This window comes from Centruroides sculpturatus, unplaced genomic scaffold (genome assembly GCF_000671375.1).
Source record: "Centruroides sculpturatus isolate CEXI.00-Female unplaced genomic scaffold, Cexi_2.0 scaffold1219, whole genome shotgun sequence".
Lineage (NCBI taxonomy): Eukaryota > Metazoa > Arthropoda > Arachnida > Scorpiones > Buthidae > Centruroides > Centruroides sculpturatus.
Window position 1 is genome coordinate 11,484 of NW_019385840.1, and position 12,533 is coordinate 24,016.

A 12,533-nucleotide genomic window follows, 5' to 3' on the forward strand; every position below is an offset into this window, starting at 1 on the left:
AACGAAAATGAAAATTTGCTTGATAATTCAACTACGCTTGTTGGAGAACAATAAAAACACTACACTCAACAAGCCACCAATAAAACTCAACTGCCTAACCTATAACCAAAGTCTCCTTTTAATTTGTTTTTTAAAAAAAGCGCTTGACAAACTTGCCCCGCATGCCGAAGTTGCCCCGATCTCCTCTATAATATTTGATTAACATAAATAGGTCGAAGCGTAGTTGTGAAAGTGTTGTTTATATACAAATCTGTCAGCGTTTTCTCATCGGATAAGATACATCTACATGCAAATCAATTCTATAATATACGTATCCTGCTCTGTACGAAAATTCTATTTTATTACTCACCCCTTTAACGGCATATTACCTAAAGTAACCTCGATTACTCTGATTTAATTAATAATTACAATAATGGGAATCTTCTTTACAAAAGCTGCAGCCAGTACTATGCAGTTTAGAAAAAGTAGAATTAAAATCATACTCGTCGCGTAAGCATACGCTTACTTTGCGAATTCCTAGAACCGGCTCCCCGAATTGATATCGCCAGTGCAAATAATTATTTTATCATTTTTCAATTTTACTAAATATTTAGTATTAATTATATGTGTGTGCGAAAATAGCGAACACAGAGTAGATTGTGTTGTGTACAAAAAAGTATTACCGCAACGATCAGCCACCTCTTTCCTATTAAAATTAAAAGGAAACTTCGAAGGTTTCGGGCGAGCCACATAAATTATTCCTCACGGCATTTCAGGTTTTCCGCTTGCTCGATATAAGCTCCAAACAGGATAAACAAAATCTTGCCCCTCAAACAGAGTAACGTTCATACATACAGAAACGATCCTTCAATTTTTTGTATTACTGGCCGTTTTAAGGCTCACTGTGTTTAACATGTACAGTAATAATCTTTAGGGCTACTTTGTCTGATCGCTAGACTTTTTCTCTGTTATGTATAATTGTCGAAATGGATAAATAAAAGCAGCTTCTTACAAGAAGTTGTTCATAAGGAGAATTAACGCTACAAAATTTTGGTGGTTAAAGTTAAAGAAAATAGGAAATACTGAAGGTCTCGAGTGGAATGAAACAATAAAAATTTTAATAGTAATTGGCATTTACAACATCGATGCTATTAAGATTTTTGGTTAAAAGTCAACGGAGAGGGGAGACAGAAAAATGTTCTGTTGTATCTCGAGTCAAGTCAAATTTGATCAGGAACTTTTTTCTTTGTTAGTATTTACGTTTAGTTTTATAAAAACCTATTTCAACTCTCAAAATTCGGCTTATTTTCTATTTTATAATTACAGTATGTTATTTTAAAACGAAACATCACATTTGATAGCGCTGCAAAAATGTTAACTTCGTATTCATATAACGTCTAGAGGTAATTTCAAGGTTTTCTGAACACAAATAACACGCAAAACCTTTACACTTTAATATAAATATTATACGTTATCGAACAGATGTATAGGTTTGATAAGTAATAAATATTACATATGAAAAGTGTATAGAAAAGTGTAGATGAGAATGGAGAGGAAAGAAAAAAGTAACCCATTCGATACTGTTGGTGTTTTCTCTCGTATATTTTTCTGGTATGTATTATTATTTCCTCTCATTAATAATTAAAATTTTGTAATATAATAATTAATATGTTGTTTTCTCAACTAATCTTTTAAAATAGAACTCTTAATCTTTTCATACTGTCATTTCATGTAATAACACAGGTGTTTATACAAATTTTATGTTATTGTTTCATTTAAATTTCCTTTTTAAAAGAGAATACAGCAAATGTTTTCGTATGCAGGAAATTCCGAAACATACAGTATGTATTGATAAGAATTTATAGTTTGAATATATGTCTCTTTAGTAAAACACGGTAGACTTTCTCCCAGCTATAAAGTAGGTACTCCTTTATTGCAAATCACAAATACATTTCGGGTCTATATAAGTCCCTCTTCAGTGTAAATGCTCAGAAGATAGAGCAACGCTTTTCTAATTATATGACTCTAACAATGATGGTTTATATAATCCAAAAGAAAAAAAAAACATGAGATACTATTTACACTACGTATTCATCACCTACCATACCTGATATTGAGAAGAATTTATAGATTCTTGCGATAAATTAAAAAGATTTAATTAAAATTATTTTGTTTATCAAACACGCAATGTACTGTGTATTCGATGCGTGTTTACTTTTTTCGTTTAATCTAAAACATTATTCAAGACACAGTTGACCCCCCTATAACACTGTTGATTCTTCAGCACTGTTGAATGTGCAGCGTGTCAATTAGCTAGATGTAAAAGTTTTTAAACTGATGTTTAATTTCAGAAATTGCTAATATATTAAGTGCAGATTTATTTGCCTCTCTCTGCTCCATCAACATAATTGCATTAATAATTGCACCTTGTTCTTCCAATGTCAGCCTAGAAGTTTGACAATGGCGTTTGGAACGTCACTGGAATCATTTTCGACCGTAGCAATTTCAGAATTATTAAAACAAGAAAATTACGGTAAATAACATTAATAATTAAATTATTTCTTTTTCAGTTGGATTTTCCCAATAATGAAGGAAGAAAGCGAGTTTTAAAGGAAGAAGATTTATACAAATGTTCAAAATATCACACTTCAGAGTATCTTGGCGATCTGCTTCAGAAGTAAGTTAGTTATTATTTAGTTGTGGACATCGATATTTCAGTTACTGTTACCTAATTCTTTTAGATTTAATTATTATTTGGATAAGTCTAATCAAATTAAATAGAATTAGCGAAGATTGTTTTATATATATATTTGTGGCCGCTGGGTCGGCACCTCTTCGATGCCTTGTCAGAACTGACACCACCGTATCTTCCGGACACGGAAATTTGGTTAGCCGATATGTTATTTTTCGCGCGAGCGGTCGCGTCGTATGCTTTCGGACTCGGAATGGAGGCGGAAGGAGACAACCGTAATGAGTACACAAAGTTATCATTTAATAAAATACCCGTTTATTACGTATCTATTTACAGCTTGTAAATAGATACTATCTATTTACAAGCTGTATACAGATGCTTAGCAGTTGTTAAAATATTATATATATTTATATGTAGGGACGTTATTACTAAGATTACGACCCTGACTGCGAGAGAGAAAGACCTCACATTCTTTCGCGAGACGATAAATACCTTAAACACGTATTGGTCCTACGACGTTACGACGTATCGATGTTCAAGTCGGTGGGAACTTCGGCGATTCTGTATTGAGGGATATCCTTTAGGCTTATCTTTTTTCTGTTTGTTCGGCAAGGCGAGAGTTGGCGACGGCTGTAGTCGGCAGTTTGGATCACACACATTTCAAGAAAAAACTGGATGACGACGACGACTTATCGACCCCTCCTTTTTATTAGGGGGTTTGTCCTGGTTTTTTCATTACCTTATTAGGAGTTTTTTATTCAATTGCCCAATAGTTAATTTTTCGATCTTAGATGCCGGGTGACACATTTGTAAGCTGTGTCACCCTTGAAAGAAAGTGAATCCAGAGAAAAGATACGATCGCATTTTTTTTATTATTAAGTGTTGAACTCATGGGAAAAAAATAAAAAATTTTTCCCGTGAATTCAAACGTAATTTCGTTCATTTTAAAGCGAGTATTAAAGTTTATTAGAAGGGTTTATAAATGTTTATCAAGTCGGGCACTCACACATTAGTCATTATTACTTGTGTACTGAATATATGTAGCATAGTGCAGTAGAGCGTCGTTTATCCGAATCAATTGGGGACCGGGGTTGTTCGGATAACTTATTTTTCGGATAACCGATTATGTACGAAAAACTATATTAACCTATCTCGTGTTGAAATTTTTCTTCGTTGCGTGTCGCTTCCCGTTGAATTTTCGTCCATGTTAATCCTAACGTAAACTTTTTAAAATAATAATCCTGGCTATTGTATCGTTAAAAATGAATTCTTTATGTTTTACAAACGAAATAAATACATTGAAAAATATAAAAACAAATGAAAATTATACTTTAGGCCGACTGGAATTTTTTCGAATAACCGACTTTCGGATAAACGACGCTCTACTGTACTTAACAGTATAAAAATATATTGCAAAATTAAAATTTATAATATTTATTTGATTTACAATCAAAATTTTACTGGACTCACAACTAAAATAATATTTACTTTTTGTAGATTCCGTTCAAATTTTTTACTTGAGCTTTTTCTATAGACAAAGTAATCTACAAAACACATTATTTCACTTTTTTCATCGAACTGAGTCTAACAACGATTTTATTGGTTATTAACATTTAATCATTATCAATATATATTATAAAGGTAAGCGTACAGCGTGCATGCCGCTAAAACTGAAAAACGAGTCCTAGTATGATCAAGGGAGTTATATGGTGTGGTATCCCTCTATCCCCCACCCATGAAGAAAGTTCCCGTTTGTACCTGAAGAGCTTGCTGTTGAAGATATAAGGGCTGGAAGTTTTCGCCCTCTAGAAATTTCTAGAACACTCCAGAACATTCGAGATTATTCGAAAGCGTTCTCCAACATTCCAGAATGCTCCGGGATGTTGAACGGTTAGGAGTTGAAAGTTGAACTTTGGTACACGGTTAGGATACGTCACGAGAGAGCACACTAAGAAGGGATTTTTCGAAATTCCTCCCCACGGAGGAGAGGGGCAGGATTAGCACTTAACACTTCCATCAACAATGGAAGTGTTACTTAACAATGGAAGTGTTGCGTAACAATAGAATTGTTAAGAGAAAGCGATGTGAAAAACGCAGATGCATTTTTTTTCGTTTTTGAAAAAAATCGAACATATTTTTAGACCCATCTGAAAATTTTCTAATTAATCTGGAAACAGGGCAACTAATTTTTGCATTCTGTGAAAACGGGTAAGATTGGCAATAATGAGACGATAGCGAAGATCTTAATCTTCGCTATCGTTACTTTTTTCCCGGGGAATGCCGGAATTATCTGTTAGTTATTTATAAAACCCGTCTCTAAACTCCAAATTTAGCTCTTTGCCTTTTTATAATAATTAAAAAATATAAAAAGTTTTTAAAATAAAATATCGTAACGGACAGCGCCACCAAATGTTGCTGTGAAAGTTAAGCAACTGGTTACTAAATTTTTTTGAAATTTAGGATTTATAACGCCGAATGTATCGATGGCTGCGACAGGTACGTTTTAAATCCATCCAGCTAATACTAACTTTAACACTTTATCATCTCTTAAGAGCAATTTAAACAAGTGTTTTGTAAAGTCTTTTCGGGCGTTACGGTAAATAACTTGGAAGAAGAGCGGTTCATCACAACCTGTCTAACACGGACCACTTTTTGAACAATAATAGTAAAACAGTAATAATTAGTTGTCGTTGATCATCCTCTCTCTCGGGAAAAGGCCAACGACTACTTTCGGTCAAATTAACTTCAACCTTCTTCCAAAGCAGCCATTTTGTCTGTGCAACAGTGGTTATTGTTTCATTCGAATAGTTACGGGCGAGCACAAATTACGTTTTATTAGGTTTTCGAGGGTGCCGAGTTTAAATATTTGGTCACATTTTTTGCGAACCATGATTGGTTTGCAGATTATCATTTGATATTCGGCTGTGAATGGTATAGTACGTTGAAGTTGACATTAGAAAAAAAAATTAACATATCATATTGTAATTTCATTGGTCAAGTATCTTAAACATGACATTAGTAGAATAAACAACTAAACTGTTTTTTTGGTTTTCGTTTTAATCTTTGTTGTCTTTATTTTTACCCTGGCAGAGCCGTTTTATCCGCTAGCGGCTAGTAAATTGATAAATGTGCACATACACACCTTAATCGACACTTACTGAACTATTTATGCAACAAACAATATCATAAGAAATTTAGCGAAATTTGTATTATTCCAACTTGCAGATAAACAAATTAATCATAAAATTATTCATCAAATTAAATAGTAAGTACAGTATTTAAAATGAATTTTTACTTATATCAATAAAATACTATGAAATTTATATTTTACNGCAGTTTTAAATGTTTCCGGGAAAGTTAAGCAACTCGTTACTGGATTTTTTTAATTTAGAATTTATTTATATAAATATTTGAAATTCTACAAAATAATCTTTTGAAATTTGGAAATAATTAATTGAAAATTAATATTCTCTCAAAAGATTTTAATTAATATTTTCGTGTATCTAATAAATTCCCTGTTAATAATGAATAAGTAAAATCATAAAGATTAACATGATAAATCCTTAACAAAAATGATCCACGCATCAATTTGCTTTTCTAACAAATTAATTATTTCTACAACATATATTAATCATTACATTAATCCTTTTAAAAGGCATTTTAATTATATATTTAAAAGTTTTTGAATTCCGTACACGTTCGTTAGCCTGTTGCGTATTACACAGGAGAGTCTAGGTGTCACACGTGAAAACTCAAAAATATTATAAACTTTAGTAATTAATAGAAAATTTAATAAGTTAAACGTCCCTGTTTCCTGCGGACATTACTGTTCATTCTGCAACAACACACGCTGCTGCAAATTAGCGATCTCTTTAGGCATAATATTTATTAACGTATTAGTTTTAGAATTAAACGTTACATAGTTATGTTAACATTTCATTCCCCTTCTGTAATGTAGTAACTAATATAAAAGCACTCTCCATTTCTGTTTAGAACGTGTGTCCGGATTTTTAGCGCAGCACGTGTCTAAATACATTTCGAATAGCAGAATATTAGCATTTCGGGTTATTACAGATATTCACGTGAATAACATTTTACTGTATTTTCAAAATGATAATAATAATAATTGTTTTAAGAGCATTACATTGATTCATAGTTGTAAAAAATTTTTGAATAATCCGTTGATTGAAATATTGTATTCAATTTTTAGGTTTCATTGCAATTTCTTTTCAGAGAATGGAACCAGGAATTGCAAAAGGAGAATTCGAGCATACTGAAAGCTTTATTACGTTTTGTTGGTTGGAAATACTTAATAATTATTCTGCTTGTGCTCATTCAGGTATTGTAACAACCGATTTAAACGACATAAAGAATGTTTTAAAATAATTGAAATAACTGATATTTATATTCGTCCGCAGATGACAGCATTAATTGCAGGCCAAGCATACTTCGTAGGATTAATAATAAATTATTTTGAAAACACAGAGGAACCGAATCAATACAAGTTCTATGTTACTGTTGCGGGATTTTTTATTCTACTTGCGATATATTTCTGTATATTTAATATTAATGCGTTTATAACTGAATTATATGGAATGAAGTTAAAGATAGCTTTTTGCACTCTTATATATAGAAAGGTGAGTAGCAAATATAATGTGTTACAGGCATTATATTTATATTCTTTTTACGTGAGTGTATTTTTATTAAATGGATCGAAGAAATTAAACACAAATGCAAGCTACTTGTGAAAGAATTTTTTCAGCAATCGATAGTTGTGTAATTTTATTTTTTATAAAGTAATTTGAAATATATTGTAAAGAAATGAAATCGCAGTTTATATACACCATATAAAATCATTTATTTTGTCATGAAAAACGTTTAGTAGGTTTTCGGTGTTTTCTACAAACCGTCCTCAGACATTATATTACATTCTCTCGTTAGAATATCAAATTCTAATGTAATTTTGAATATAATAAATTTAATTTAACTAGGAATAAAAATACACCGAACAATTATTAGAAAGGCAAACGTTACAGAAAATCAAATCATAATAATAGCAAAAGTAGAACATTAAATATAATTATAAAAAATGTGTTAATATATAAATGAAGCCAAGATTGAAAATGTAATATTGCTTTGTTTTAACGAAGAGCAATCTATAAATTGGTATGCTTTAGCTTTCTCTTTACCTTGTATTTCTATATATTGTACATGGTTGACAAAAAAATGAGATATTACAATCAGCATAGAAGCCGATGGTAATCTTTCAGAGTCTCTATCGTTCAGACACCCGTCCATCATGTTGCTTCTGTATTTTCTATCTGTTTTTTACTCATCGCTAAGGATAGTAAATGCTCTGGTTTTATGATGTCGCTCTCCTCCCATTTTGCAGTTGAGCGTTCCCCTTGCGCCGTGGATGACAACACCGTGTAACACTATTCTTTCTTGCTGTTGTGTTTATGCTTTTTAAGCTGTACTTCGAGATTTTATTTCAGACTCGGATGTATTTTTTTTTTACTCCCAACTGTTAGTTTTCGTAGAGAATTCTATAAACTCCTGCTTGTGCTTTTTTATTTGTTTTTTCTTTGTCATTTCTAAGAAGGCTGTAAATTGTGAATGCTCTTGTCAATACCAGATCTGTTTCTTTACGATCTTCAATTACATTCATTATGCTTTTTAAGTTTTTATGAAATGGGAACTTAGATATTTTATTTCTTTTTCTTTTGTTTGTACAGAGATATCTGTTTTTATTGGTAAACAATACGTCGCAAAAACGTTATCGACAACTGAAATGCAAGGAAGTCGTGAGTTTTATTTCAATTGAATGTCATTAACACGAGTCCACAGTATTGCACTTCCTGTATTTGATTTTTTTGTAGTCGTTATTACTGTCATTGGTTAAAATATACAGTACTGGTATGATAATGAGCGAGTTTTCGTGTTAATGATGAAAAATTGCTTTGATTACTGGCATTAGTATACAAGGTATTTATTGTGAGAATTATGGATTAGATTTGTCCAAATGCACTGAGTATGTGTGGCTACACTAATTCTGTATTAACAAATTACTTTTTGTCCATATATAACTATAGTTGTATACGTGAGCACCACGTTTTGGCTCTATAGAAGACTTATTCAACGCAGCGGGAGAAGTTGTAGTAGTAATAAAAATAATTACTGTAATAAAAGTAAGCAAACTTCTAACAGAAGTAAAAACATTAAAAATATTACAATTTGTCTTAACCGAATTCTGTCTTTTATGCAAAAACCTGTAATAAAATTATCTTACGCTTATCGAATGTTAAACAGTTTTGAATAAGTCTATAGACTAGAATTGTAGTATTTAATTACATCTCTAATTTAAATATACACTTCGTTTAACAAAAAGGCAAATTAAATACAAAATCAGTTGCGTTTTTCGAAATTTGTTTTAATATATCATTTTGAGGTATTGTTCTTATCTTAATATAGCGTTGATTCATAGTTTTACAATCTGTATAAATGTATATACAGTTTGTTTTTCTATATCTATATATACCAATACATCTTGGAAGCCTTGATGATGATTTATAACTTAGACAATTCTATATTATTGTTAGAAAATTTAATCAATTAGTTTGTTTGAGAACTATATTAAGTATTATAGGCATTTTTTATTTAACGATGGCATAATTTTCTCAAAATATTCATTCTATATAAAACTTTCATTTGTAGGCAATTAGGCTAAGTCCTTCGTCACTGGAAAGATCGAATGTGGGACAAATGGTAAATCTTCTAGCAAACGACGTCAGCAAATTCCAAAATGTAAGTTAAAAACAATTTGTAAACAATATGTTCGATTAATGAATACCACGTGAATTCATATATTTCGCCGGTGTATTATATAATCTCGACAAAAACATTTCGGACAATAAGTCACTTTAAAAGTCGATTTAATATATCTTCAGTAATATCGATGAGAAAAATCTTTTATACTTATGATTATTTTACATCGCTAAACTCTGATTATAAGTAAGTACTTTTACAATTGACTTATACAACAGTTTTCGTAAGAGCGTTCGTTGTGTCAACAAGAGCCTGGCCCTCGTTTCGAGTGATTTCACACCAAAGTTACTTGATTTTTGAATAAACCATCCACATTTTCTTGAGGACTTTTCATAACGCGTTATTAATTCCACATCACATATTATTTATAGGGAAAAGTCAGAACTGATAGACGGACATTTTAGTGTTTTCATATTACGTTGGGCCAGCCAAGAATCAACAGTTTTAGAAGTGTGGCAACTGCACTATTCTTCTAGAATATAATAGTCCGTGATATAGTAAATTTTTTTATGATGATAGCAGGTTTTCGTCAAGAATTTGTAAGTATTTCGCCGCATTTATTGATCCCCTTTGTTAATTAAAAGGACAATTTCTCACGCCTTGGCTGACAGGTAACCCCACACTATACCGTTTGCTGCAACTTTTATACTGCGAAATTCACAGTCATAATTGAATGCCTCTTTTTTTTTTCTGACGACTTTAATTTTTCTAATTGCTTTTAATGCAGACTCGAAACTTCGCGTGATCATTATAAACAACCTCCTTTCATTATTGTTGTATCTGGCATTTGTGCTCTTGGGCCCACTTCAATCGCTCTTTAATTTGTATTTTTGTGAGAAGAGGTTTTCGCTTTTATCTACGTAAGCACTCAATTGTAGTGAAAATCAAGATAAAATCTAGGACCCAGCTGCTTTTCCATTGTAAAATTGTAGCAGAGTTTCCCACTGTTCTTGGCCAGAATTTTTCTAAGGAGGAAGTTTGCTATTGGTGAAATACAATCTTGTCACTAATAGCTTTTGTTTACTATTCAGCCTCTATTTTCCGGAAAAGTCATCATCAGGAAGACGGCAGTCATTCACGCTATATAGTGTGCTATCTTCTGTGCTGTCGAATGGTGCAATAATTGCAGTTATTGACAATGCATCAGCATCTACACTGACTCTGTTGCCTGTTTTTTCTGCTAGAGGATAGCGATAATACCCATCCCATTGTCTATTGAATGAATATGTGCGCAATTAACTGTAATGATCGGTATGTTTAGATGTGGATTAGAAGTCATCAAGGAAATTATGTTAATGACAAAGCTGATGAATTTGATAAGGAGGGTGCAGGCAACTCTATGCGTGATTGTATCTACAATGCTCTGTCACTTAACTCCACGCGGAAGTACATGCACCATAAATATGAAATAATAAGATTTAAGTATAGATATTACTATATTCTAGCAGATTAGTCTTTAAAACATTCACGCCTGAGACTTGCGAGAGAGAGAATTTAACATAAATTTCGCGCGTCGAGATAAATACCTTGATCCTCGAGGTTCGGTGTTCGCTTACCGGCTTTGGCGCCTTATGAAGGAGGAGGAGATTCTCTTATTTCTATCGAGACTGTTTGTAATAATCCAGAATATCAGGCATAATCGGTTAAAGTGCATTATCCTTTAATTTGGGAAGCGATTTAATTGGTAGGAACTGGGTGGCCTTAGGCATTAGACAGTTGAATGACCGCCAAATCAAATGACGACGACGAGCTTCATTATGATTTTGTTTGTCCTTTTATACATTTTCGACCGTTTCCTGTGTCGAGGTATCTGTAAATAGGCAATATCGGATAAAAACGACGTCCTTGTCCAATCCAATTTTTTGTCATCTCTTCCTTGGGTGAGTCGTTTCTCTCCAAAGAGAAGTCAGTCGAGAATTAGTAATATATTCAGCCAAATCTTATTTTCTCGTCGCTTTTGAACAAATGCTTGTGCCTTATTTTAACAAATTTATATTAAAGTTTACAATAATACATCTCACAACTGTAAATCATGACAATAAAATAATACATAACATTTAGACAACAAAAGTACAAAAGAAATCTGGTAATTACATCATGCTTAAGTCTCCAAAAACTAAAACGAAACTAAAAACTAGTATATAAGTATAACTGATTTCCAATTAGTAGGTTTATATATGATAATTTTTTCTTCTGGGTGTTTTGTTATGTTTTTGTTATGTTTTGGGGGTTAGTTTGAAAATACCAATCGAAAAGTTCAGAAATATCAGTTTTAACCAATACAATCTTTATAAGAATACTTTGAGTTCCGTAGAGTTTTGACTGTAAGTTATAAAATCGAATATACATATACGTTTTGTGTCGTAGTTTACAAAAAATCTAATAATCTTTGCAATAAAACCAGAATAATAAAACTAAATCTTATCCATCTTTTACAAAATTTGAATACATATCCAGTAAAGAAAAATATGCAGTTGTAGCTGCCACTTCCAACGATTCTAATTTCGAACGTTCCAGAATAAGAGGTAGGTAGTTCCGTTGAGAACCGTTTCAAACTCGAAACGTTTATACGTCGAATGTCGAAAGACGGTTCCATTTCCGAACTACCAATAAATCCTTTTTTTCTACTTATATGAATATTGCTTTTAATGGTACAATGTACACTTTGTCAATTAGGTTGATCTTCAAATCCAGATAATGTTGCAGGACTTTTGAGAAATAATGAAATTAATTTTGAACAATTTACATTTGTAAAGATGTTTTAAAAATTTATACTTTTATTAGAGATTTACATTTGTAAAGATGTTTTAAAAATTTATACTTTTATTAGAGATCTTAATTATTTGCTTTTATCGGTAAACTAGTAGACATGTGCGGCATTGTCCAAACAAAATGTAAGAAGGAAAATATTAAAATAAAATCTATATTAGGAGTTTGTTTATTTTATCCTACAGTTGTTTTGTTTATCACGAAGTGTCGAGACAATCAAATCGGGAGGATAGTGGAGCGTTCAGATTTTACGGAAATCCATATTTGT

The 12,533-nt window shown here is 31.8% G+C and overlaps 1 protein-coding gene across 1 annotated transcript in view; it reads left to right on the forward strand.

The window, feature by feature from the left end:
- Positions 1 to 1,505: 1,505 nt before the first annotated feature.
- LOC111642428 (multidrug resistance-associated protein 4-like) overlaps positions 1,506 to 12,533 on the forward strand; it is a 76,802-nt gene continuing 65,774 nt past the window's right edge. The window contains exons 1-5 of the mRNA XM_023388780.1: positions 1,506 to 1,590; positions 2,550 to 2,656; positions 6,905 to 7,010; positions 7,090 to 7,308; positions 9,386 to 9,475. Of these exons, the coding sequence (XP_023244548.1) occupies positions 7,090 to 7,308; positions 9,386 to 9,475 (309 nt within the window). The 5' untranslated portion in view covers positions 1,506 to 1,590; positions 2,550 to 2,656; positions 6,905 to 7,010. The remainder of the gene's footprint in view (positions 1,591 to 2,549; positions 2,657 to 6,904; positions 7,011 to 7,089; positions 7,309 to 9,385; positions 9,476 to 12,533) is intronic.